The sequence below is a fragment of the Triturus cristatus genome, chromosome 3_2 (genome assembly GCF_964204655.1).
Source record: "Triturus cristatus chromosome 3_2, aTriCri1.1, whole genome shotgun sequence".
NCBI classification, from domain to species: Eukaryota; Metazoa; Chordata; class Amphibia; order Caudata; family Salamandridae; genus Triturus; species Triturus cristatus.
Genome location: NC_140584.1, coordinates 732,722,375 through 732,750,268, shown reverse-complemented (window position 1 = coordinate 732,750,268; position 27,894 = coordinate 732,722,375). Strand labels below are relative to the sequence as shown.

At 46.2% G+C, this 27,894-nt stretch overlaps 1 protein-coding gene across 4 annotated transcripts in view; it reads left to right on the top strand.

Annotated features, from left to right (window-relative positions):
- Positions 1-27,894, top strand: part of MYO1B (myosin IB) — a 715,692-nt gene that overhangs the window by 234,824 nt on the left and 452,974 nt on the right. For all 4 annotated transcript variants that reach the window (XM_085648784.1, XM_085648782.1, XM_085648783.1 and 1 more), the window contains exon 6: positions 1,614-1,660. In XM_085648784.1, coding sequence (XP_085504910.1) covers positions 1,614-1,660 — 47 coding nt within the window. The remainder of the gene's footprint in view (positions 1-1,613; positions 1,661-27,894) is intronic.

The following is a 27,894-nucleotide window of genomic DNA, read 5'->3' as shown; positions in this document are numbered from 1 at the left end:
AAGACTGGCTGGGCTCCATCATCCCTATTATTTATAAGGACATACACAACTGTTTTTCTGTCCTGAGGAAGACCCCGTGGTGATGACAATGACAAGCACACATGAGGGGGTCAAAACGTTGACGGAATTGGTCTAGCAACCCTTCCCAACAAGACCCATTAAAGCAAAGGAGGTTTTGATAGGGAGCTTTTTGTTGCTAAAATCAGAAACTCATTGTATGTAGGAAATCTGTTTTTTGTTGGGATGAGGGTTTGTAATTCTGTGGTGTGTACAGTCACAATCCTATCACTTATGTATGTCACCTATGTAAAGTATTACCTTTGTTTGTTGTGTATGTACGTTATGTGTGTACCGCAGTAACACACTTGTATATAAAAGAGAACAATTCATTCTGAATACATGAATACAGCATTTTCCAAACGAAAATGTTTTGTGTTTCAGTGTTCTCCTAGACATTGGATAGAGGTCCCACACACAGGGGTCATATGAATGAGAATCCTGTTTGGGCAGGATTCTCAAGGACACAACCGTACCTATCCTGTATCCTTTTAAGCAGAACAGCCATAGTCTACATCAACCAAGGCCTCTAGTTAACCGAGCCCCTCATTATATTCAGGAGTATCCTACTACTGATACAGGCATATATCTGTGGGACCAAATAAGGAAAGCTCATTGTTGTAAGCAGACAATAAAAAAACAAAAATTGTGAGACTCTTGAGATACTCACAGTTGCAGAGTTTGAAATTAGGAAATGAATGGGCCATTCGAAGGTTGTACAAGCTGCCAGTCTACCAGTATCCAATAAAACTACCACAACCTACCGACCACAACTCAACAATATTACAAGTGCTAGCTACAACTTGCACTGAAATTAGTCCAGCCTAAAGTGCCATTGTTCCCTACCTCCAAATCCTATTATTGCCTGATAAGTGCTATCTGTTTCAAGTAGTATCACGGTGCCCTGCGAGTTTAAAAAAAAATATTCATAAGATCTTTCCAAGACATTGTATTGGCCTTCTAAATTCTGATGCCAGACTAGAATCTTGCCTTATGCTCCACCCGCGACCTGAGCTATAATAGAACAAATCCAATATAAGCAAACCACCCTCCACAATATGCCTAGATGAACATCAAAGATGGATTCTGTTTAGATCAGGCAGGATGCCTAGTAAGGCTCAGCCACTCTAATCATGCTGTGGCTTGAGAAGGAAGGAGGTAATTTTATGATTGTGTTGGTAGTACCTTATTCCTGCATTCATCATAGTGGTCATGTTCTGGAACTTATATGGGTGTTAATATAGTGGAAGGGAATTCTATTATTTAAGTCAGTTTAGGCAAAATAAAAATACTATTGGTACTGGACCAGCCAACTCTAAACTTTTTAAGTTGTTGATATATTTTGTTTACAAATCAGTCCCGGGAACTGCTGTTTTAACGGTATTTTGGGTAAAAGTTTCTTCAAGTGACAAAAAGATTGCATATGTCTAAGCCTTCTGCCAGCTTTAATAATCAGGATATAGTTCTCTCTAAATCAATGTATATGCATATGTTTTGACTATGGGTTTACAGTTCTTACTAAATCTTTTTTTTTTTTTTTGTTTTGTTACAACTAGCTTTTGGAAATGCTAAAACTGTAAGAAACGACAACTCATCCAGATTTGTAAGTACTTTTCGGATCAGCGTACCTAAAGTGTTTGAAGCCCATGATTGCTAATATGTTGCAGCACATTTGTCTAAGGAAGTTGTTTTGTACCTTGCCTAAAGCAAGATTTTATATTTGCCATTTTAAGCACTATTAACATTGTCAGGGTCTGTCATTGTAAGGGGTGTGATTTGTTGTAATACATGCTTTTGACATCTTGTTGCTATAGATATTTATTGCGGCTGGAAGGAGATTACATGCCACTTGAGTGGATTCCTTAAACAATGTTTTGATTGAGATTGAAATCGAATTAGAAACCTGGCTGTTAAAGTGCAGTTAGTTTTAAATGATTTTAAAAAAATCTGATATTGAGGTACGACGGTTGCCCTGTACATCCTAACTGGAGCCCCACTACCGGCAATTTAGCTTTAACTGTGAACTCTGAGTTTGAGCCTTTAATGTATTGCTTTGTCTTGTGCACATTTGAAAAATGTTCTCCAGCCACACACAACAGTTTTTATGCTACTAACACAACAGTTTTTATTCTACTATTAGTTTTCCATTCTACATCACCTGATCTCCTTTTCGTTGACCTGACTGTACTGATAATGTTCTTACTTTTTTCTAATGTTCAATTGTCTTCTTTCACGAGCTATTGCTCTCTTATAAAGTTCTCCAATCCCCTTGGGCCACAGCTGTGCCATATAACCGTGCAAAAATAAAAACCTATCCCTTTTGTGTGGTACCTTCACACAACTTTCACACTCAGCCTCCTTTGATACCTGTCAACCTCTGTTACATTCTCAAGCATGTCATGCAAAAAAAAACACTCTTGTGCTGATGGCACCCAGTAATTATTTCGCTTCATAAATAAGCACTCTGAATAATGTTTATGAGATTGAGACCATAGATTACATTGCAGATTGCCTGTGGAACTTAATTTATAAAGCATTAAATGTAAGATGGGAGGGGCATACAATCTGTACAAGAGTGGAGCATAAAGTGAGGGTGAAAGTGGATTAAAAAGTGAATGAGTGATAGGCATTGGTCAAATGTGAACTTGAGGAAGTAGACGTTTGAAAAGTATGGTATTTGCTATGTGTGGGGCAATTCAGTCCATGGCGGAGGGCAGCTTTCAGCATAGCAAAGTATTGTATTGGGCCTTCTGGATTGTACCGCTTCAAACTGCTTAATCACGTCACTCAGCCTAAAAATCCAGGCATTTACACCACATAATAACTGGCTATTTTGTCCCTCTCATCCTGTTATGTCTGTCAGGCTTTCATGATTGCACTGTCTTTCAGAGGCCCAGTGGCCCTTGTAGTCCCAGCAAAGTACACAGCTCCACCTATTCCCCTTTATTGAAGGGGAATCGCATGATCCTCATATCTGAATACAATCTCATTGAAGGAAATGTGGCTTATTTTTGAAGGCTTCTAGTTCAATAAAGCCTCTGTATTTTTCATATGTTGATTTTCCCGCTCACAGGAGTAGAAAAGTTGGACAGTGGCTTCCAAATTTCCCTCAGTTAATACGTTAGTGTTATGCAAAATGATGCTGAATAATGAATGCTCTACTGTTTTCCAATGCTTATGAGGTTGTAATCGAAATAAAGTTTTGAAAAAGAATATTGTAAACCTTTCTCTGCCTTTTTGACTCTACTCCTTCCATCAAATCAAGGTCAAATATTTATAATCATCAGCTCAGACCCCACCGGCACCGAAACTAAGATCTGTGCTGAAGCCTTCAGTCTGAAGACTGCTTGTACCACAGTCCGTGCCGAAATGGTAGAGGCACTCCTCCATAAGCTCCAAAAAGAGGTTGATGCCCGTCAAAAACATTTGGTAATTCATCCTCAAACGGGAAAAATCATTACTCAACCATCTAAAGTTGACACACATCCAACAAAAAGGCAGCTTTCTTTCTAGGAAGCATTGGATGAAGCTCCAGTTCCTAAATCTTGGGAACAAGCGGACAAGACCACCAGCCCATTACCTGCCCCTCCATCACCAATTCTGCCTATTCAGGAACTACCTTCCCCACACTCCTCACTTGGGGATCCTCTTTCATATACACCACAGGGATGCCCACTACCATTCCACAAGGAATTAGAGGTTGAAGAACTAACCCCCATTTCACCACAACTAGACCCCTGGGACACTTACGATTATGCGCCCCCAGCAGACACCAACCCTGCTCTGTACTCTGCTCGTCTACCCCCTGCAGATGATTCCTCAACTTATCAAGATCTACTTAACCAGAGCAGCAGTTTATCATAAAGTCCCCCTCCATTCTGTTCCTATAGAGGAGAATTTTTTATTTGAGACCCTCCACACCGCACAAGGCACTACACAATGCATCCCTGTTAAAAGGCATTTTCCGAGACACAGGATATTTTTCAGGGCCTTGTCCGAGCACTGGTGATAACTCCATGTAGACAAAATATATAAGCCTTCCCCTTCTAATCCCCCTTAAATTTGGGGTCCAGACTCTATTGTCCATACAGCTAGGAAGAGAGTTAACTCTCAAACAACTGGAGAAGCCCCCAGCTGGACAAAAAGGGCAAGAGATTAGACTCTGTGGCGAAGAGTAGCGACGCAGTCTGCTAACCACTTGCAAATTGTCAATTCTATAGGTCTTATAAATAGATATGACAGTCACATGGGAAGAAATGGAGGAACTCTGAAGAACAGCAAAATAGAAGACATGAATTAGTGTCTGAGGGAAAATTAATTAAAAAAAAATACTATAAAAAATGTTCTTGATGCTGTCGACACTATTGCTCGAGGTATCCACTCAAGCCTCCTTCTTAGACACCACGCATGGCTGCGCATTTCAGGTTTATAAACCTGAGGTTTAGCAGAACTTGTTAGCCCAAACCATTTGATGAATAACATCTTTTTGGACCTCAGGCAGATCCAATCTTGGGGAAAAAAAGAAAAAAGACACTGAGGCCGCAAAGGTGATGATTGCACTTCAAACCTCCACTTTTCGTGGTTCCTTTTTCTGCATGCTCTTTTGTGGAGGCTCCAAACGGGTTTCCCCGAAAACCTCCACAATTAATTACCTGCATAACCAGGTACCTTCAGGTAGAGATTATTCCAGAGGCTCCTCTAGGGGAAATAGTTAAAGGAGAGGTAAAGGCCCCTCCCCAAAAGCTACCTCTTCCACAGCTACCAAACCCTGACTTATCACTCATGCCCCCCCCCATCACAAAACATCTGTCAGAGGTCGTTTACAACAGTTCCTACCCATTTGGTGGAACATCACTTCCGACCAGTGGGTACTGGACATTATACAGCAAGGATATTTCATGGAACTAACTACCACACCTCCCACTATACCTCCCTGCAAACAGTCTCTCACCAGAGCACATAAAATTGCTCGTAGAAGAGGTGCAGTCCCTCCTTCTCAAAGGTGCCATCAAACCAGTATCACCTCAACAACAGGGGGTTGGAGTGTACTGTCTGTATTTTCCAATGCCTAAAGAGAATGGCTCTCTCAGGCCCATTCTCGACCTAAGCCCCTTAATCAAATACTTTTTTTTATAAACCAATTTTATTGTGCCGATAGTCACATAGATCAAGACGACACTTCAAGTCCTGCAGTGACCGCAATAGATAAAACCCCGGCAACCCAACATGGGACTACAGCTTCCTGGTCAACTCAAGGGGAGATCATTCACCAAGCGGACACAGTACCATTAACAGACTTTCTATAGTCTAGGGGAACGCCCAGTGTTCATGGGCTGGTTATTGAGGAATCATTGGCGAGGTGGGTTATGGGCTCCCATTGGGCTCTGTTTCGCCCCTGCCGTTTTGAGGCATGGGGGGGGAGTTGGGGAAATTGTTTATCTGTGCTGCATCCATTCACTACACTGCAATTGCTTGGCTAGTTGCTATCACACACTGCTCACACATGCTGCTACTGGATCACCCATGCCGGTCCCCATAGATACATGCTCTTCGGAGCGGGCTCCGGATGGTCAGCTGGAATGTGAGAGGGGCATTAGACAAAATAAAATGTGGCGCCATACTTACACAGGCCAAGCAATATCAAGCTGACATCCTGCTGCTCCAGGAGACCTACTTATTGGTTACCAAAATTCTGTGCCTGCTTAGGTACGGATATACTCAGGTCCTTCATTTGAGTTTCACTAGGGGATCCCAGGGAGTAGCGATATTGATCCATCGCAGGGTTCCATATAAGCATGATAAGTCATGGAAAGACACACAGGGAAAATACATTTTTAATATGGGTACACTGCATGGGGAATGATTGATTCTGGGCAGCGTATATGCCCCCCCTTGTGGTCTCTGGTGGAGCAGCTGACGACACTATGGTCGGAGATGCCGGAGGGGCTAGCGGTAGTCAGAGGGGACTGGAATGATGGCATGGACCCAACTAAGGATAGATGGCAAGCGACAGGGAACACCTGCACAAACCAGGTCACAAAGCTGGGCGCTCTGGTGGATGGGTTGGGATGGACAGACACATGGAGGAGACTTCACCTGGAAAGACAGGGGTACATTTACAATTCGGGGACGCATGACTCCTACTCCCGCCTCACTCACTTATTTATGCCTGCCAGTGCTGCCCACAGAGTGAGGACCACAGAGATCCTACCAAGGAGTCTGTCGGATCATTCTTCAGTGGTGCTAGGGATACAGATGGGCCCTGAGAAACAGGCCTTCCGATGGTGCCTCTTCCTTTGGCAGCTGCGAGATGAACAATATCAGACACACATACACCAGGTGATTAAGCGATACTTGGAGACTAACGTGGGGTCGGTAGAGGCAGCCGAGACCTTGTGGGCAGCCATGAAGCCGACACTTCGGGGAATTGATATCTCCTATTGTACGGCATTGCATAAACGTCGTCAGGAATCACTTCTGAGATCCAAAGCTCAGCTGATAGATCTTGAGCAGCACAGCCGTGGGGATAAAGGGGACCTAGCACGTCGTCAGTTATTGTATATGCAGCAGCGCCATGCTAGTGAATTGCTGGAGGAGGCCCTGTTGGCATGGTTGGCCTCTTGCAGCAGGATCTATCAATGGGGGGGGGACACGTAGCAGACTACTGCACCGATTATGCAGGGGGCTCTTCAACCTCAGTCTATCTCTAGTATACTAGTCCCAGTTGGTGAGGTACTTAGTGATCCCACATTGATCCCCACAAGCTTTGCAGGCTACTTTACAGAGCTTTATGCCTCCAGGAAACGCCTACCGGCAAACACGATACAACGCTTTATAGATGATTTACTGCCACATGCCCTCTCCGACGAAGCAAGAGCAGACCTGCACGCCCCTCTTACGACTGAAGAATTAGGCGCTGCATTGGGAGAACTGAGTTCAGGTCAGGTGCCGGGCCATAATGGATTCCCAGGGCAGTCGCCTGCGGGACTTGAGACATGCTGAGGTGGTTGTGTTTCACAAACCTGGTCGACCTCCGGAGCAGCACGCATCATATCGGCCCATATCAATATTAATTGTTGAAGCCAAAATACTAACCAAGGTGTTGGCCAACCGCCTACAGCCGCATATAACGCATCTAGTTCACCCAGATCAGCCGGCTTTGTGCCCCAGAGAGCCACGCACCATAAAAATTGCTGAGCCCACAATGACATTGCGGCTTTTGACACGTATGAGGGGCCAGCTGTGCTGCTGTTAGCGGACATCGACAGGGCATTCAATTCCCTAAGCTGGGTGTATCTATGCACTCTTTTGCGCCGCCTCAATTAAGGCCCTGCTATCAATCATACCTCAAGTTGCTATACACTGGCCTAATGCCCTCAGTGTGGATGGCGGGAACCACCTCCCATAAATTCTCAATTGGAAGGGGTGCCCCTTGACACCATACTTATTCACCCTAGTGATGGAGCCCTTGGCAGCATGGGTGCGAATGGACGCCCAGGTACTGGGCTTTGGTCGAATGAGGTCTCAGACCACATTGCGCTCTATGCGGACGACATATTGTTTTTTCTAACAGACACAAATAAGACGGGCCAGAGACTGATCTGTATTATGCAAATGTTCGGCGAGTCTTCGGGCCTTTTCATGAATCCCTATAAGTTTACCCTATGGCCGCTGCAAGGAGCTAGCGGATTGGGCCTATGGGTATCGACGTTAAAGATAGCAACAGAGGGAGTGAAGTATTTGGATGTATATCTATCGGCCTCACAACACATGTCGTGGGATAGTATTATCTCTCCAGTTTTAACACGGGTAAGGGAGAAGATGAGAACATGGTCGCATGTGCCCCTATCTATATATGGTAGATCGGCCATCTTTAAAATGGCCTCTCTCCCGCGCCTGCTCCACCAGCTACAGAATCACCCCTATCCGATATCGAAAGCCTGGTTTTGTCACGTGAATGCAGCACTGGGGCAGTTTTTGTGGGGAGGGGGAGCAGCCAGGGTTGCCTTGCAAGCTTGTTTTCAGTCTACGTATTGTGGGGGACTAGCCACAGCCGATATTCAATCCTATTATGCGGCCTCACACCTGTTGGTGCTTAACGACTGATGGTAAGAGGTAGGAGGGACCCTGCATACGCCGTGGAGCGTTGGCTGATTAGGGACATGACCCTTCACACTTTCTTTTATTCGGATTCACTGCTCTGGGCCATGCAGTTTGCGACGCAGGTGGTATTCAAACTATGGAAACAATCCCTCAGTAAGCTGGGATGGTGGTGCAGATTAAAGGGGGAAACCCTTTTGTGGCACAATGGTGGCCTGCCACAATTGGCTACACTGGCTGGCTTCCGGGGATGGACAACATTGGTATTTCTACATTAGGGGATATCGTGCGGAGATTGACCCTGAAATCATTTCAGGATCTACAAAAAGAATATAATATGCCTCGAACCCAATTCTACAGGTATCTCCAATTTAGACATGCCATTTCCCCCTACATCTTGAATCTGGTTACCCTCCCTGAATTCAACCCAATTGAAGCCAAGGTGTTTATGGGAGACTTAGAAGAGCAGGAGGCGTGGAGGCTAGACCTCGGCCAATTACATGAAGACGATTAGGCAGAGGCACTGGCGTCCCGCGGGGTGCAGTGATAGCAAAACGCCTGCGCCTTATCCAGTTTAAGTACCAACAAAAGGCAGAGAATATGGAGGGTGGGTTTAGTGTCATCTTCTGAATGATTGCGATGCGGGCACATGGATGGCTCTTATACATACGATAGGGCACCGTGCAGGGCTCACAAAGTTTTGGTGGTGGGTCATGGCGTGCCCCTCTGAGGTCCTGGGGTGGGGTGTCCCTATTTCACCACGATTAGAAATCTTACATATCATGGAGGGTATCAGAGGCAACCTTTATAAACGCCACTTACTGATGCTGGGTTAAGAAGTGCTCCATATCATTTCCTTTGCATCCCTTGGGGAACCCCACAAAGCGTAAGTTGTTCCCCTTAGCCCTGCCCTCTGCATCTTTTACACAGGATGCCAGTCCTCTCGTAAGGGTCTCCAGGGTGGTCACCTTCTTTTGCAGGGTAGTGACGGTGTCCTCAACCCCTGATCGCCTTGTTTCAGTCTCTGTGATGCACTCCACAGCATTGCGTAGGTCTTGCCTGATGAGCATGACATCGGAGCCCACCACTCCTATCTTGGCATCTAGTGCATCTCTGGCTTGCGTGATGGCCGCCATTATCGCAGCATTTTCCGACATGACACTGGCTGCACCGCTCTGATCCGACGCCTGCGCAATGGTCCAACGTGATCTGTTTGGAGGGGCCCCCAGGTACCTTATCTTTTGTCATGGTGGTGTTCCCAGCCGGACCACAAAGCCAGGCATGGAACACTCCGGGGTGTGTCTGTTGACTGACCCGAGCCGGCCTCTCATTGCAAGCCGCGCCAGTGTGGCCAGCGGGGTGGGGAACCCACATCACCCCACTCCCACCGGCTCGGACAAATAATTCTCTGGTTACTAAGGCCAGAGATGGAGACTCCCACCCACAAGCCGCACCGGAAACTAGCCCGGCCGCTTTGGCAGGCAGTCATGCCCTGCTCACCTTCCAGCCACTGATCCGGGACCTACGTTGCTGCAGATCAGACACAGGTCCTAGCCCAGATCCTGGTGTGCAGATATCTTCCCTGTGGGCCTCCAGTTCCACGTGTGCTGCAGGCAGGCCAGGCCCCGGCCCGGCAGACCCCGCCCACAGCCATGGCGATTTGGTACCCAGCAGAGCCAGAGAGTACAGGTATTTATAGCGGGCTACTGGAGCTTGCCTAGAGCGCGTCCGCCATATTGGACCGCCAGGCCACGCCCCCAATCAAATACTTTTGCTGAAAATATTTTCATATGGTCACCCTCCAAGATGTCATAGCTCTTCTACAGCAGGGTGACTTTATGACCGCACTCGACCTGAGATGGTTACTTTCACATACTTTCAGGTTTGTGGTTGATGGCAAACATTATCAGTGAAAAGTCCCTCCCTTTGAAGTCACTACAGCTCCCCCAGTGTTCGCAAAGTGTCTGGCAGTAGTAGCTACACTTCCTAGGAAGCAGGGCATTCATGTCTTCCCTTATTTAGACGACTGGCTCATCAAGAGTTCAACGTGCCAGTTAAGCAGCGACCACACTCCGACCACTTTAAATCTTCTACACACATTGGGATTCACAATCAATATTTCAAAATCCCACCTCCAACCACAAGTTCAACCATACTTAAGAGCAATTCTCAACTCAGAAAGAGTGTTGGAGTATCCCAATGCGGCAAGAATACAGTCCTTTCAGACAATCCTTCCACAATTTTAACCAGACTGCCAAGTTACAGCCAGAACAGATACACACCTTCTAGGTATAATTGCCTCCTGCATTGTGATAGTCTCATGCACGACTAAACAGGTGTCCATTGCAGGAATGTCTAGCGCACAAATGATCTCCAGCTGAGGGTCATTCGGAAGGTCTAGTGTTGGTCAGCCGCCAAACTTGTCACTCTCTTCTGTGGTCGAACACCAAAAACTTGTTGCAACAACGGCCTTTTCTCAGACCAATTCTGCAGGAGACCATCACAATGAACTCTTACCTCATCGGATGGGGAACACATTTGCAAACCTTGACCGTCTAAGGCCCCTGGGAATCCAAAAACCAGGGCCTTCTCATCTACGTGCAGTAGGGTGCTTCTGTGGCCTTCCTAGTGAACATTCTAATTGTTGAAATATGTAAAGCAGCTACTTGGTCCACACCACACGCCTTCACAAAACACTACTGTGTGGTTGTGTTAGCTCGACAACTGGCCAAACTTGGCCAGGCAGTTCTCCGTACACTTTTTCGATCTACTGCAACACCCACAGGTTAGCCACAGCTTTTTGGAGGACTGCTTTACAGTCTATGCATAGCATGTATATCTACAACATACAAGTCTCGAACGTAAAATGTTTCTTACCCAGTAGACATCTGTTTGTATAGTGCTGTAGATTCACATGCCCACTCCCTCTTTCCCAGACACGTGTGACCGTTGCAGTAATCTTCCTGCTCTTTTCTCTTTTGAATGGACCTACATCTATGCATAGGTTCCCCAATCACTCCATCCTCACCCGGCGTACGGCAGAAAATATTCTAACAATGGGTCTCCCTGGCAGTGGGTGGTAGTCTTTATTTGTGAATTTTTCGTAGGGTATAAAACCTTGGTTTTACCGCATTGAGGAATTTCGCCTCATTTTTCGCAATCCAATCATGGGCCTGTGCTTCCTCCACCATGGTGTTGGTACGTCTAGGAGTGGGGTCCTCACTCAGAATCTCGTAACTGTCTCTATCCGAGAGTCGCTGGCACTCAGTGTTGTACATTGTCCTATCCATGACCATTATTGCTCCACCCTTATCGCCTGGTTTTATAATCAATCCTGTATTCTCATTCAGTGTTTCTAGAGCTCTCGACTCAGTTGTTTAGATTGTCAAATGTGTTCTTGGTGTTGCAATTAATGCTATCAATATCCCTAAAGACTGCTTGTTCAAACGCTAGAACTTCACTTGGTAGTGACTGTGCTGGGGCTGGAAAGTCGATTTTCTCTGCAGACCAGTATTCTCTGTGGGGAAATCCTCATTTTCAAAAAATGCCTGTAGTTTGAATATTCTAAAGAACTGTGCTAGTTCAGTGCGGAGAGAAAACAAGTTGCTCTGTGGGGCGGGGCCAAAGCCCGAACCTTTCGATAAAACCCCCAATTCTTCATTCATGAGGACGGTGAAACTGAGATTAACTGCAATGGAAGGTCCCTGCTCGTGGACGGAGGGAGGTCCTTTTTAGGTCTCGCCTGATCCTACGCATGCGCTGGTCTGGCCGAGACATTTTGTATGCAAGTTTTCCAAGTGCTGCCTGTGGCCTAAAGCTTGCATGCATGTGAGCGTGCACGTGCACAGACACCATGTGTCATACCTCCGCCGTGCATGATCACGATCACTGTCACGGGCCGCGCGGCCGTGTCATTTTCATGGCCGTGCGGCCAATGCTTGTTTCTTTTTGGTTAAACACCCCATGCGAGTGCACATGTTTTCCAGCTTTCTCTCTCGTGTTTCTCCAGCATCAAGCTCTGTTGCTTTCTTCCTGTTTGCTTTTCCCCCTCGTCCCCTGTTGGTTTCTCTAGCATATGCTTCTTCCCATGCCTCTTTCTACCTCATGCACACCTGGTTTTAATTGTATTCTATCACGGCACTCCCCCACCCCTCATCACCACTCTTTTAGTCTTATTTTTGTTTTACTTTTAATTGGGTCAGGTTGCAAATTGTTGCCTACCCGATGCCTTAAAACAGTGTTTTCACACTCCTACTTTACTGAACCTTCTTGGATTGGTAAATTAAAAAAACATGCCACCCACATCATTTCTAAAACTCGCGCACACATCATTTAACATGCCTATGAAAACACTGAGGTCAGTAGCAGCCATGTCATTGTGCCTTTTTCTGCCAATGCATTACAGCATTGGCAAAAAAAATAATTCACCAATGCTGCACAGTATCGCCTAAAGACACTGTTAAAGTCAATAGGTCCCAAAGGCGATACCTATTGTCCTTGCTACTGCTTGTTATTTCTTCCCGTCTCTCTCTCTCTCTCTCTCCATGGCTCCTTGTAGCTCTCCTCAAGCCCCTCCCAGCCCCATCTTCTAGCTCGCGCTTCCTCACTCCTTTCTCTCCGCGTCCTAAAAAGTGATCACATGACTAAAAAGCCACCATTAAACCCCTCAAGGATTAGTTCGACAGGCTGGGGTACTTACTTCCGGATTCACTTAACACGATTTTGGAAACATTTTAAACCCTCAGGATGAGCAAATGAAATCCCCAGACAACTTGACGGACACGACGCCTTCTGAGTGCTCCACAGTCGCACAGAGAGTGAGTTTGTTTTCTGTTTCCTTGCCTTTCTCGCCTCGAGTGATCTCAGCTACTCTGCCTGTCCCAGTGCTTAATTTGTGCCGGTGGTTGGCGCCAGCAAGAAAGTAATTGACCTGTTCCCAAGGTGAATATACAGTTCAAACATCTATACCCGTTGTCATATATTTTAAGACAATCTATACAGCATGTGGTTACACCATCTATGCTACTTATGGGTATGGCTCACCAATTTACAAAAAGAAAGAAATTCATACGAGGTACATTAGTCTCTGTAATCCCCAAGTATCTGTCTCTAAACACCCAATAATAGTGAAAAATTGTAGGAAAGGAGCGAGGAAGCCTCACGGTAGCAACACCAGGGAGGTTTAAGCAGGAAGGTACTCGCCTGCTACCTCAAGGTCTCATCAGCTACCCTCGTTCCGAAAATAAGATTTGTGTAAAGGAGGAAGAATGGGTAACAACCCAAAAAGTAAAGTGCTTAGGTATGTGTAAAGGAAAAAGTAGTGCCAAAATATGTGCACCAAGGAAAACCCCACAACTATATACAGTTCTGAGCTAGAACACACTGGCTTACAAGAAGAGCCTTGAAGGAGTGCAGTGTTTCACACGCGAGAGCTCGAGGGTAAAGGTATACCCACGTTGGGTAAAATCCCGAAGTGTTTTTATCAAAAGATAGGCGGAAAGGCAGGGTTAAGTGACAAAACCCCACGCCCTGAAGAAATTGCCGTGAGTGTACCCAAAGGCAATGAAACATGTCGGCATTTTAATAGGAGTAGACACACAGCATGGAATAAAAATTGTAAGTTACAGAGACTAATGTACCTCGTATGAATTTCTTTCTTTTTGTAAATTGGTGAGCCATACCCATAAGTAGCATAGATGGTGTAACCACATGCTGTATAGATTGTCTTAAAATATATGACAACGGGTATAGATGTTTGAACTGTATATTCACCTTGGGAACAGGTCAATTGTTGTATAGAGACGTATGAGTGGGGGACGACCTGTTCTCTGCCCCTAGAGCTCCATTTTGTGTTGTGGCCAGCAAGAAAGTAGCCAGAAAAACTAAAATAACCCCCACTTAAACCAAACCTCTAATCACACAAGCAAGCAATCTCGACCTTGTTTAGAAAAGCTCCCCTCACCCTTTCATCCTCCTTCGATCTATCTCAGTATCCATCCTTTTATCTATTTATGCACCCATCTGTCCATCTTTCACTATGCTTTCCATCCATTTATTCACTTATCTAGCCATCCATCATTTCAACCACTCATCATTTTACCCATCTGACAATTCTTGTGTCCTGCCATTTTTCAACCCTTTAATCCAGGGCTTTAAGTGGGCTGGGCCTCACCGGGGCTGATCACCAGCAGTTTTTTAAAGGGGGCCTCGAAACTGGTCTCTATCGGGTTCGGTTTCGTGCTCTGGCACAGGCGGTCCGTTTTTTTCCAGACTGCAGGGACAGCAGGTACATCGATGTGCGCCTGCTCGCACTGCTCACTTCTCACTAGTGGAGAAGTTACGGCATGACGTCACGCCAGGTGAGTGTTGTAGGGGAAGGGAAATCCTTTAAAGAGTGTCATTTTCTCTCTGGATTTCCCTTCTCATTGTGAAACTCAGGAGCAGCAACATTGTCGTGGTGTCACCAGGGCTTTAAGTGGAAGCTTTTTCAATAATATATACAAGCCATAGTTGCTGCTTATTTATCTCATGCAACTAACAGCCATTGACAAAGCCAATAGTCCTGACTTGTTGTAGGTATGATGTTATATGTATCATATATCTGGATGCAATGACAGGAACATAAAAATACAAGTCGGGCAGCACAGATTTTTACCTTATGTGTTTTTAAACCACGCCCTTAATTGCACTGGCCACGCGCCTTTGAGTGGCCCCCCAGTTTTTTCATCCCACTTAAAGCCCTGCCTCAATCTATTGTTCCTTTCACACTTTCACTCATCCTGTCCCCATCTATCTGTACTTCCTTTCACCCTCTCTACCTCCCATCCATTCTTTCCTTCACCCTTTCTTCTTTTACATCCTACCTTTCACCTTTTTTCTAACTTTCTTATCACTCGTCCTTCCTCCTCCTGTCTTTTCCTCTATCAACCCATTTTTTGTATTCATGCCTACTTTTTTGTATCTGATCCATCTCTCTCGTGCTCTTTTTAGGTCTTGCCTGAGCCAGCGCATGCGCTACTCGGCGAGACATTTAGTAAACGGTGCTTTCAAAAGTGCGACCGCATGCTTTTTGCTGGCATTCTGCCTGCGTTCACGTGCACAGGCACCATATGGCTTTCCTCTTGCTCGGCCAAGTGCGCACGCCTCGCTTCAATGCCCCTCCCCCACCACAGAGCGCGTCTCACAGCTATTTTTTTTGTTAACTTTGAGGCACGCGCGCAGCCAATGCTTGTTTTACTTCATTTTGTGCAAGAATAATTATGTTGTTAAGTGGACTGCACCAATTAGAATACTGGAGTTTATAAAGGAAAGCTCATTTTCTGTACCTTCAAGTATAGTTCAACTAACAAAACGAGAGACACTTTCTTAAAGACAAACTTGAAGGATGCAGAAAGATTCCACAAACTGTAGCGGCGCGCCGATTGCGACCGCTTCGGGTCATGATTTCATTTGGCCTGAGAGTAGTAATAGTTTTTAAATAACTACTCTACAGCGCCCGACCCTGGCTGCCGGCTCAGTTGTGACCCACCTATCTCACTGTGTGTGCCTCAGCCTTGCCCAGTGCCGACCGCGGACGTGCGTCGAGTCAGCTGACTGTGTTGACTCGTAATTTTAATTACGCACTGCCACTGAGAAGACTCTCTTCTCAGCTGCTGTGCGTAATTAAAATTACGAATTTTGCGTTGTTGGGGGCCTCACATTACCAATCCTTTTTTTCTCTCCATTCTTTGTATTGTAGTTCTATATTTTACCTTGTAAATTCAGAACTAGAGGAACCAAAAAACAAAACTCAACTGGGTGAGCTATGCACACATGAATGGAATTGAAAACCGTGTTTCAAATAGAAGAGGTGCAACATCTTTAGGTGCCATTCAAACTTCCCTGCATAGAACAGCTGTATTATGAGCAGTAGGCGCACCAGCTTCCTTGACGGAAGTATCACAATTTGCAGCGTGCACTGATAATCCTTCTGCACACAAATAATCTATAGCATGGGAGCAGCTCCATGTTGCTCTCTCACCTGAGTGCTTCTCTTCTTCTCCCACGCTCCGTGTTCTTCTCATTCGTTTGTATGCTCCTTTCGATCCCACAGTATTCCTCTCACTTGTGTGCTGCTTTTCCCCTCCCCATCTCATCCCCCCCACAACTGCACCTCCAATTCCCCCACCCCTCAGTCCTATGTTTTTTAATTATTTACACTTTACCGATACCTTTGGTAAAAAAAAAACAAGCATTGTTTAGCCATGCAACAGTTGATGTTGTTGCACCAAGGATATTGTGCTGCATAACTAAATACTTAGAAGGCCCCAAAAGCGAGACCTATTGGCTATGCCAATGCTTGTTATTTTTTGCTGCTCCTGATCCTCCGTTCGATTTTAACCACATATGTACCTTTGAAATTGTTTAGAAATTCAGTTCATCTGCCTCAAACCATGACCACTTTAACTTGTTGCAAAAAATGTTTTATTGAAGACATTTCAACCCTAACCCGGAGTCGATTCTTTGGAGCACAGTGGAACCTATCTTGCCACAGAGGTCATAAAGTACAACCGAGTCAGCTTCACCAACTGGTAATTTCAACTCTCCTTTAATGAAATAGTTAAATGTAACATTAGCTCCTATAACCATCTAAACGTGGGAAGCAGGCGCTCCGCACAACAATGATGAAACTTCACTTGGTCCCAAAGAAATAAAGAACAGCAGTCTGCGCCAAGAAATGAAGTGGCCTCTGTGGTCTTGTAGGCCCTTGTAACATGGGCCGGGGCAGTATCCGCTGGGATATACTACTACAATGCCTTCTAGCTATTGCAGCGTTTCTGGACCCAGGATTACTAGGTTTGCAGATGTCAGGCCTGGTAATTCTGGGCCTGTAAAACACAGGATCTGGATATGAAGCTGCTGGTGCCTGTGGAGTTCAGTACCTGGCTTCTCGTTGTCTTGCACTACCCTAGTAAATGGCAGCCCCCCAGAAACTCCAACAGCCTAAGCACTCCCCATATCTTTCCCTATACTGCAGTTCAATGCCTGCAGTGAAAATAGGCCTGCGATGAGGAATATTTGCCAAAAAGAACCTGATAAAACAGTGTTGCTGGGCTGTTCCACCTTCTGGGCACATGATCTCATAATGGCCGAATTTGGTGCTGGCATACTGGCTGGGATCAGATTTTCCCCATCCCTAATAACCCTGCAACAAAAAACTCTGCATTACGTATGTTAGGAGGAGTCAACGTGCATTTCCAGTTGGGATACAGTGGTTGAATATCACTTGGCACAAATGTGCTATGGACAAGCTACACAACTGTACTCTGTGGTCATCGAAATAGAAAACGGAATTTGTGGTAGAAAGGTTGTGCTTGCCCAGTCATGTGATTGGAATTCACTGTTGGCCAATATTCATATCTGTGTGCATATGCACAAACTAAACAAGTAGTGCTTCTCGCCTAGTATAGTAGAAAGTGTGGGCCTGTGTGTGTTACTGTTACACTGAAGTCTGATGAGCAAGCACAAAAGGGGGCGCAAATAGCTATAAACCCAAAAAAGTACTTGAACTTTTAAAGTCTTTTCACATCTGCCTATCCCAGGTGCAGTGGCACCAATGGAGATTTTTTCCTCATGGTATGGTCCGCCTCTATTGAAAAATACTGGTCCTCTATCTTCGCTACGTTGTCTTAGAGAGACCGATTGGCTGCTCTCCCCGAGTCACACTGTTGAGGATGTTGGAGGACATTGGGGGACTCCGTGGAGAGCGAAACTTGGTGCTGGTTATTTTTTGCACGGTGGTGTCCAAGCGTGACATAGCTCACCATTGGAAGTTTTCCTTCCCACCCAACAATGTGAAATGGTATTCATGATGGACTGGTGCGTGAAGTTAGAGGAGCCAATCTATCAGGCTTGTGGATGCCGTCGCAAACACAAGAACATTTGGGGGAGTGGCTGGGCCTACTATAATCTATCGGTTGTATAACATGTCAAAGCAATTTTTCCTCTTCATTGTTTCCATTCGGCTGTGGATGCATACTGCTTTGAACTGTGTATTGTTTTATTCCCTTATTTGCAAAAAACAATAAAATGTTGTCTATATAAAGGTACTTAAACTCTCGCTTTGATCAGTTTAAAGCCCACTCTTTACGTACTATTTTCACTTGTAAATCCAGCAGACATGGAAACAAATATATTTCTACACATCATTTGTTAAATATTTGCATTGGCTTTAAGTAGAGCATTGTTGACTGAAAGGAGAAAAACAACGTTTTGCCCTGGACTTTGGACAGCGCTCAAATGGAGTTTCACGTTTAGTTCAAAGGAACTTGATAAAAAAAAAAAGAAAAGTAATACCAAATTGTGTTGTAAAGTGTAAGGCAGACCTAGTTTTCATAGCAACGGACTAGTTAGTCAAATGTTTTAGTGAAAACAGTTTTCTGTCTGCTCTGCATGATACTTTAGTGTCACATTCGATCTTGTCTGTACACAAGTAGTGCAGTTACCACACATAGGGAAACTGTCCTCACAAAATAAAGCGTGATGATATATGCGACTAACAGCTTGAACTTGACTCCTGGGGCCTTTCAGGATTGTGACCGGGGGTTGCATTGCTGACTTTCTTTCTTGTTTGTTGTCATTTACTGGAACACTAATGCCGCAGCTATTTGTAAACCACACACAACCTGTCAGTCTAGCCTGGTGAGTTGTTGCTAATGGTAAACTGCAGTGTAGGGGGTTTGTTTTTGTTTTGCTTCTGATTATTTTCATTCCTCCTCCCCTTCGACTCCTGGACTGTCAGACCTGGACAATACACTTCCTTTTACAGTTTTAACATACTTGTTCAGGGTCCTGGGCTTTCCACACTTGGCCGGGAAGGAGAAGGGAGCTCACAGTGGCCAGATTCCTTTTCCTCACTTTTGTTTTGCTTTTATGATTAAGAAAGGGGGTCCTGTAGGTGGCTGTGTAGACTAGAAACTAAAGAAACAAACACACCATGCTAGTGGATGCTCTCTGGAGTGTCTGGAATCCTGGCTAGCCCTCTGCCTGACAGACATCATGCTGCCCTGACCGGAGGAGTGCCCGGGCATGTCTTTACAGTTCTCCATGTGTTAGTCCCCAAGCTCATCTGCAGCTATTTGTACGATATCTTCAGGAGCATGCACTGTTGTTGACATACAAGAAGCACTTTACATCTTTTGCAGCAATGCACAATAAACTTTAAATGGAGCTGACTTGGTAGTGCTTTCTTGTTGAGAGTGCTGCCGGGAGGTTTGGTCATAGAAACCAGGTAGCATGAGCGCAGGTCAGTCTCGAAAGGCACATTCGTTGTCCTCTAGTACATTGTTGGATGAAAGACACATGAAGCCTTGTGCTTCCTAGGAGGAGGACCTGGCACATAGCAGAATACCCCTTAACATGCTTAAAACTGGAGCCTTCTAATGATCATAGAAATGTGCCATCTGTTAACTGATAGGAAGTGATAACCGGTTCCACAGTTGCCACTCTTTTCTTCCAACCACTGCTTGCTTCGGTAACAGGGGGAATTTTAGCAAAGGGTCAGGGGGCAATAGTCACTAGATTTTGAAGGGGAGTGTGAAGGAAAGTGGGTTTCGGTTGCAGTAACCCCTCCCCCTCACCCCCCACTTTTTGCCAGACTACTGATGCACTTTTACTTGGTGTGCATTGGGTCCCTGCTAATCAGGTTCCCAGGGCCTGTGTTCTTTCCCCAAAACTAAACCCAATTGGCATCTCTGGCCACAAGTCAGCCCCTGGTAAATGGTACCACAGGTACCCAGGGCACTATGACCAGAGAAGGCCTATAAGGGCTGCAGCACTTATTGTGCCACCCTTAGAAGTCCTGCACCGCTACACTCACACACTGCCTTTGCAGGCTGCGTGTTTTGGTGCAGAACAAAGTAAAGAGTCGACATGACACACATCCCTGTGTGCCATGCCTACAACCCACTGCCCTGGCATAGATCAGTCACCCCTCTAGTTGGGTGCACTATACCAGTGTACCACTATACCGGGGGCTTGAAATAATGCACATCCTGGGACGAGGTGCCAAGTCTCCTCCCCAGGATGGGCAGGGTCCACGAAGGGGAAGCTTCAAAGGCATGCCGCCTTTGTGAGCTTCCCCAGACCACTTGCTGCTTTCAGCAACTGGTCCCCACTGGTTCTGCCCCCCACTTTGGGTGGGAGAACCGGTGGGAAAAACAAGTGAGTGAGAGAGGTGTGCCCACCTCTGCCAACTCCACCCCTCAGGTGGGGGAGGCCTGGTGAAGCACAACTCCGAGTCTCCGCAATCTTGAGGATGGGGGTACCCAACCAAACAGGGACAGGCTCGTGCCCCCCTCCCACTGGAGGGTGGCACAATAGGGGGTGTACCCACCCCAGGGAAGGGACCCATTGGTCCCTGCCCTTTACCTACCCGTAACACCCCTAAATCTAGTATTTAGGGGGCACCCTAAACATTGCTTCCTCGGATCCAGAAACGACAAGAAGAAAAGAAGGACCAAACAGCCGTGCAGCCAGCTAACAAGAGGAAGATGCCCACTGACTTGGCTCCAGCCCTACAGTCCGCTCTCCCCGTTCCTGCAAAATTCCGGTGTGCTCTGCAGCCAGCAACCTCTAAAACCCCGGAGGACTTGCCTGCCTGCACTTCCAAAGACTGCTTCTTTTATTCAACTGCAACCTCTGGCAGCAGCCGGAGACCACAAATCCAGCCCACTCTGCACCCGCCGAACCCAGCCTTAGTTAGAGTGGAAAAACACCACGAGGAGGTCACCCCGGCGATCCTGACCCGAGATCTGGCAACCCCTGACCTACCTCATGCCTCTGGCCGACGCCTGCAGTCTAAATCCAGAAGGCCCCCCTAACCGCGACCCGGAGCTGGTAAGAAGATCTGAACCCAAAAGGCACCCCAGCACCTGATGCCCCAAAGCCTTGTGTGCCAAAACGGACAGTGCCTAACCAACCCCTAACTTCTCAATCAATCATGTGTTTGTTAAGCACGACTATTAACCCGTGAGGGTCTCGAGGTGCTGGGGAAGAGGGGTTTCGCAGGTTCCAGTCCATCAAGGAGGGGGTCTGTCGAAGAGCCAGGTTTTGAGGTTTCTTGTGAAGATGGGGAGAGATGTCTGTCTGAGGTGGAGAGGGAGGGTGTTCCAGGCTCTGGCCGCGAGGAAGGAGCGGCCGCCTGATCTGGTCTTTGTGGTGCGGGGGACCACAGCGTAGGAGAGCTGGGCTGATCGTAGGGTCCCTTGGGGTGCGTGGAATTTTAGTCTGCTGTTCAGGTATGCTGGTCCGGTCTCGTGGAGGGCCTTGTGAGCATGGGTGAGCATCTTGAAGGACTCTAGCTTCTATGGGGAACCAGTGGAGTGTGTGCAGGTGCTGGGAGATGTGGCAGCAGTGTCTTGGCAGGATGAGGACCAGTCTTGCGGCGGCGTTTTGGATGTTCTGTAGCTTGCGGGTGAGGTTTTTGTTTATTCCAGCATAGAGTGCGTTGCCGTAGTTTGAGCTCTGAGTCCAGGATGATTCCCAGGTTGCGTGTGTGGTCCGTGGGGGTGGGCGGGCTTCCGAGGGCAGGGGGCCACCAGGTGTCGTTCCATGCATCGGGGTTTGGGCCCATGATGAGTACTTCCGTTTTGTTGGTGTTTAGTTGTAGGCAGCTGATTTTCATCCATTTGGCAATGGCTTCCATGCCTCCTCGAAAGTTGTGTCTGGCGGTGTTGGGTTCGTTGGATAGGGAGAGGATGAGTTTGGTGTCGCCTGCGTATGACATAATGTTGAGTCCGTAGGTTCTGATGATGGGGGCGAGCGGAGCCATGTAGATGCTGAAGAGCGTTGGGCTGTGGGAGGACCCCTGGGGGACTCTGCAGGTGGTAAGTATAGGGTCCAGGAGGAAAGGGGGGAGTCTGACCCGCTGCATTCTGCCGGAGATGATGGAGCAGATCCAGTCAAGGGTCTTGTCTTGGATCCCTGTGTCATGGAGTCTGCGTATTAGGGTGCGGTGAGAGACTGTGTCGAACGCCGCTGAGAGGTCGAGGAGGATGAGGGCTGCTGTTTCTCCTTTGTCTAGTAAGGTGCGGATGTTATCTGTGGCGGCGAGGAGGGCGGTTTCCGTACAGTGGTTTTTTCTGAAGCCGGATTGGGAGGATTCGAGGATGTTGTGCTCTTCGATGAATGTGGCGAGTTGGCTGTTGATGGCTTTCTCGATGACTTTAGCTGGGAACGGGAGCAGGGAGATGGGTCTGTAGTTTTTGAGGTCGGTGGGGTCCGCCGAGGGTTTCTTCAGGAGGGGTTTCATCTCAGCCTGTTTCCAGTCGTCGGGGAACGATGCAGTTGCCAGGGAGCGGTTGATGGTGTGGCAGAGCATGGGTGCGAAGTGGCGGTCGCACCCAGAAGTCCTTCGTCTACCTGCCTGCAGTGCTTTTGCAAACCGGAGGTTCTCCATTGAAAACAGGGCACCTGACCTCGAAACAGCACCCTGCACCCGGCCGTCCTAGTGCCACTGAGGGTGCACCTTTTGTGCTACTTTGTTTCCCTATTTGCTCTGACCTAACCCTTAGGAGCTTTGCTCCCACAACCCAATGGCCTGCTTGCCAGCAGCCACCATCCGGAGGCCCCCTATCCTCCATTGGGTAACATTAGGCCTCAACACTCTGCACCCGGCCGCCCTAGTGCTGCTGAGGGTGTAACAAGAGTGCATCACTGATCCTGGGGGACCCCTGAGTCTAACCCCAGAACCTTAACTCTCACAGTGGATAACTTACCTGTGACCGATAACCTGTTTTTCCTCCATAGGATAACATTGACAATTTTCTTCCAAAAAGTTTCCAAGTGTGGAGTTTTGAAATCTAAAAATATTCTTCAAAAATCCCACGAATAACCAAAACTTATTTACTTACCTGTTTGCAGGAAATGCCCCAGTGCTGAATCTAGGTATCCAGCACTGAGTTAGAAAAGTAACATAAAAAGTAAATTACCTGTAATTTACTGAAGAAGCCTATTCATTTCAATGTACTGTATTTGCTAAGTATTGCAACCTACTGCATCCCCTGTAAATCAAACAAAGTACAATTCCTATTGCATTTTCAAACTGTTCTACAATCAGCAACTTATTACTGTAAAGTATTTAATGCTTACCTGTGCCAGGTTTGCTTGGTTCTAAAAATAAAACAGTATATTTTTTATACAAAAAAAAATTGCTCTAGAGTTCTGTCCTTGAGTGTGTAAATTCATTTGCTGACAGTGTGTACATCAGATGGTTAACACTGTCCTCAGATACTGCCTTACTACCACAAATAGAGAGTAAGGTTTTATCTAACTTTAACCTCTGCCTACCTAGGACTCTATACACACTATACCTCATTTTGGTGTAGTATATATAGAGCCAGTTTCCTACAAGGTTGTAGTGCTATAGTATTTGGTGACATGCTGCATTCACCTCGGAGGAGTTGGCTTTTATTTAGCACTGAGATCTGTTCAGGAGCCATGACCATCCCTCATCTTTTCCTCATGCCACGGTGCAATAGAAAGGTCCTGCCCAGGGAATGACATATTAAAAAATATATCTGCTAACATTTGTCAGAATGTACCTGGAGAAATGTTGAGAAGCTAGTCTGTCAGACACAGTAAAGTTGAGACTGTGCTGTAGAGCCATTTAAGAACGGCCTCATTGCATTTGGGTATGTTTTGCTACATAACAATGTGGATGAACACATTACTTCATTAAAGCCTAAGCTAAACATATTCCCTCGCTCACAGTAAGAATATCAAGCTTATTTCTCAAGGCTCATGTTCCTTCCAAAGCTCACATGCAACAATATAAGATTATACTTGCTTTCTCACTGTCTTGAAACAATTGTTGAGCCGTCTTGGGGCCCTGGTTTGTAGCTGTCCTTACATCAATCTTTCTGAGGCGTTGATTCTGTTGTAGTCTGACTTTTTGCCAAAAGTTTTATTTTCACACCTTCAGGATCAGTTAATATTTTTCTTTATGGTTTGGTTCTTCCTCCTTCTCAACAGAAGTTGCTATAATGATTACAGAATGTAAAGAGGACAGTTGTAATTTACCAGACCCATGCGTCTTTTTGCAAGTAACAAAAGTAATGTAGTTCTAATGGATATTTCTAACCATAGATTCCTCACCATTTCAATCTGGAAAAGTTCCAGCAATGCTTCCACAGACCAATAGGTGGCCCAATGTGGCTCACTGACAAATAGGAGTGTAAAGACTGAACAGCAGCAGCTGAATTCATTTGATTTGCCAATCGAGGTAGTTGTCATCCTTGCGGCCAGATGCCCTTCCACGAAGTCCATCTATGCTGGGAGAAATGTGTTGCCAGATTTGGTGCTTGACACACTGGGCAGCCCCCTGCACTACCCCCTGCACTACCCCAGCAGCCTAGGTTATTGGATGTATTAATGTTTGTTCATTGGCCCTCCTTGCAGTGGGCACGGTAAAAGCTTTTATCAGCTCTTTCATTTACCCAATCTATTAAAATCACAAGGTGTGGTCCTTTCTGTTTTTTTAAAGTGTTAGATTACCATGTCTTCCCCAAAGCCATTCATCATGCCATGATGGGATTTAAATGTAGCTGTAACATTTCTCCTGTCAATCCCCATTGAACCAATGTACATCTGCTCTTTTCCACTCACTCAAGACTGCATTCTTCATTGCTATCAACTAATCACATTGCATGAGTGAACTGCAGATGTGTTCATTGCAGTGGCCCTACACCACCTTTTTCCCCAGACACATTGGTGCTGTGGATAGAGGTGGCCTTTTTGCCAAAAGTTGTAACTCCTTTTCACATTGGTCCGGCCATTACTCTGCCAGTGTTTTTCACTCCCCTCACTCCTTGAAAGAGGAGGAGAAACTCTATTAAGCCCACTGTCTAGATGACCAACCTTTTGCAGGTTTTCTGGAGTGAAGAAAGGAAAGCAGTGCAGAAGAGGACCCTGCCAAGGTGAATGGTCCTCATTCAGTGGCCAAGAAAGTATCCCATTAAGGGCTGTGGGCTAATTCCACCAGAAGCAAGGCTACTACTAAAGCACTGATATGAAGGGTATTGGTTATGGTCCTCTGCCAGCCTACAACATGGGAGTCACTGCACACGTTCAAGAAGCACTACTGCCTTGACAATTCTGTCGGTCAGGTTTTCTAGTCTGACATGCCAGGAAGGTCACTTTGCCTGCTTGGTCTTGCAAGACTTTATGTTCTGAGTTAACTCACCATTCCCTTCGCCTATGGGAGGTTCTGCAAAGGTATCTATTGAAAAAGTGATGAAGTTGTGGTTGAAAGTATCCCAGGATAGAGATCAGAACACTGTCATCTACAACTTGTGTGCACCACATCCAAAGTCCCTGAAGGAGAATGATTGAAAGAAACAAGTGTCCACACACATTGTTGGCAGCTCCACTCCATTACTTGCCGGCAGAATAGAATCACCGCAGAGCTACATGGTGCAACTTTCAGCACGCTGGTGCATTTCTGTAGAAGTGCTCCACTTCCAAACAGGTGTCCTGACACACTGAAAAGATCAGGAATCTGAGGGTAAAACAGAGACACTAGAAACTATGCTACCGAAGAAAAGTAACTTGTTCATCTTTAGCATCTCAAGAGGTAATAAGCCTACAATGGCTTTCCTGATGGGCAAATTTGTGTGGCATTGAAAAGCGGAGAGGAAGTGGTCATCCTGCTCCTAGGACAATCACTCAGAAAGTCGACATCCTTGCCCGACACTTTGTGTGTAACGTTAGAAGGTGATTCTTTGGCTGTCAATTGAGTTCTCATTTTATGTTCTTTGAACACTGCCAGCATGACATGGGAGTTCAGTAATCAAGGGATGCTAGGATCCTCAGCGTTGCAATTTCTGGAATTTTAGGATTATAGATTTGGTGATAGTGTGTAATAAGTATGGTTGATGTACTGGTGTGGCGTGTTTTTCTGCTGCTGCAATATTATGAGGCTTTGGGGTATCCTTGGAATGACATGGAAAAGAGATGAGCGGACAATGTCTTTATTACAGTCAACTCAATGATATATAACTTTATCTTCCATTTGTTCATACTTTGGTATGTGAAGACAGAAAATAAGGACAAGATTTATGGGACTGGACAGCATGTGTTGCTCAGAGTTCTCGGTTTAGGGCAATGAAATTGCAGGAAGTCCTGAAATGTGAATTGTCTATCTCCGTGACAAAATACATTGCCAGTAAGTGCTGGGAGAATGAAGAATAGGGTTGTTGAACTGACAATAATAAGTAAGTTATCTGGGCATTCATATGCTAGAAACCATCACCTGGAAAGTAGACGTGTTGTACATTGAGTGACAAAACATAGGCAACACAAAATTTTGGCTAATCCTTGAAAGAACTCAATTTGAGACCTCACAATATTCATTCTTTGGAAACATGGACAAAAGACATGCAACTCTTATTCATTATGATGTTGTTTTTTATATAAACAATGTATTGCATCCAGAAACAGTCGTAACACCGCAGTCTCAGCCATGCGTGTTTCTACTACGCAAGTGCACCTTGCTTGCCCTAACCACGCAAATGCCTTAACCACGTAGATGCGTTGTTAAGGCAGTGCGCGGTCTAGCTGACAGCTGTTGGCTGGCAGAAGCAGCCAAGCAGCAGGAAGGATCGGGAGAGGACGCAGTGAGGTAAGTGGGGCTAGGGCTGAGTTTTGGGGGTGTAATTTGTATGGTTGGGGGTGTCGGAGCAGTTTTCAGGGCTGGGGAGGTTCAGGTTAGTTTTCAGGGCTGGGGGTGGGTTCGGGGTAGTTTTCAGGGCTGGGGGTGGGTTCGGGGTAGTTTTCAGGGCTGGGGGTGGGTTCGGGGTAGATTTCAGGGCTGGGGGTGGGTTCAAGGTAGTTTTCAAGGCTGGGGGTTTGGGGTAGTTTTCAGCTCTGGGGGGGTTTGGGGTAGGTTTCAGGGGCCGGTGGGTTTGGGGTGGTCTTTAGGGCTGGGGGAGTTTAGGGTCGTTTTCAGGGCTGAGGGGGTCGGGTAGTTTTCAGGGTCTGGGGGTCGAGGTCGTTTTCAGGGTTGTGGAGGTTTTTTTTTGTTTGTTTTTTTTAGGAGGGAGGGGGGTAGTTTTAGGTATCAGGGCGGGGGCTTGGAGGCAGTTTTAGGGCTCAGGGCTGGGGGCAGGGACTATAATACTTTATCGGCCTTAGGGTGGCAGGGTAGTTTTTAGTGCCTGGGGGGGGTAGTTTTTGGGGAGGCCGGGGTAGTATTGAGGGATTAGGGAAGAGCGGGTAGTTTTTAGGGCTCCGGGGGGGGGGGCGGGGGGTCACATAGTGTTTGGGGCTGGAGGCAGGGACATTTCTAGGACATTGGGTTAGGGGGTTGGTTTTCAGGAGGGAGGGGGGTAATTTATGGACTCCGGGCAGGGGTCAGGAGGTTAAGACTTACCTTTCAAGCCTTACACATAGAATTGTCTTTAACATACATGCCTTAACAATGCATAATTCGTTGTAAAGACATGCGTGGTAAAGGTGTATTTATGGTTAAGACTTGCGTTGTTGAGACAGCATTGAAGCGGCATGCATGGTAAATGCATGCTTGGTTCCATCACACAACTATTGTATCATGTCCTTAAAAGGGAGGACAACCCGATATTGGTGGTTGTAGCAACTTATTAATCTTTATAGCATGTTTAGGTTGTCTGGCGGGTGCATTAAGGGAACTCTAGGATTGAATGTTTTTGGTTTGACTTTGTTTGTCTAAGAAATCACAACGTT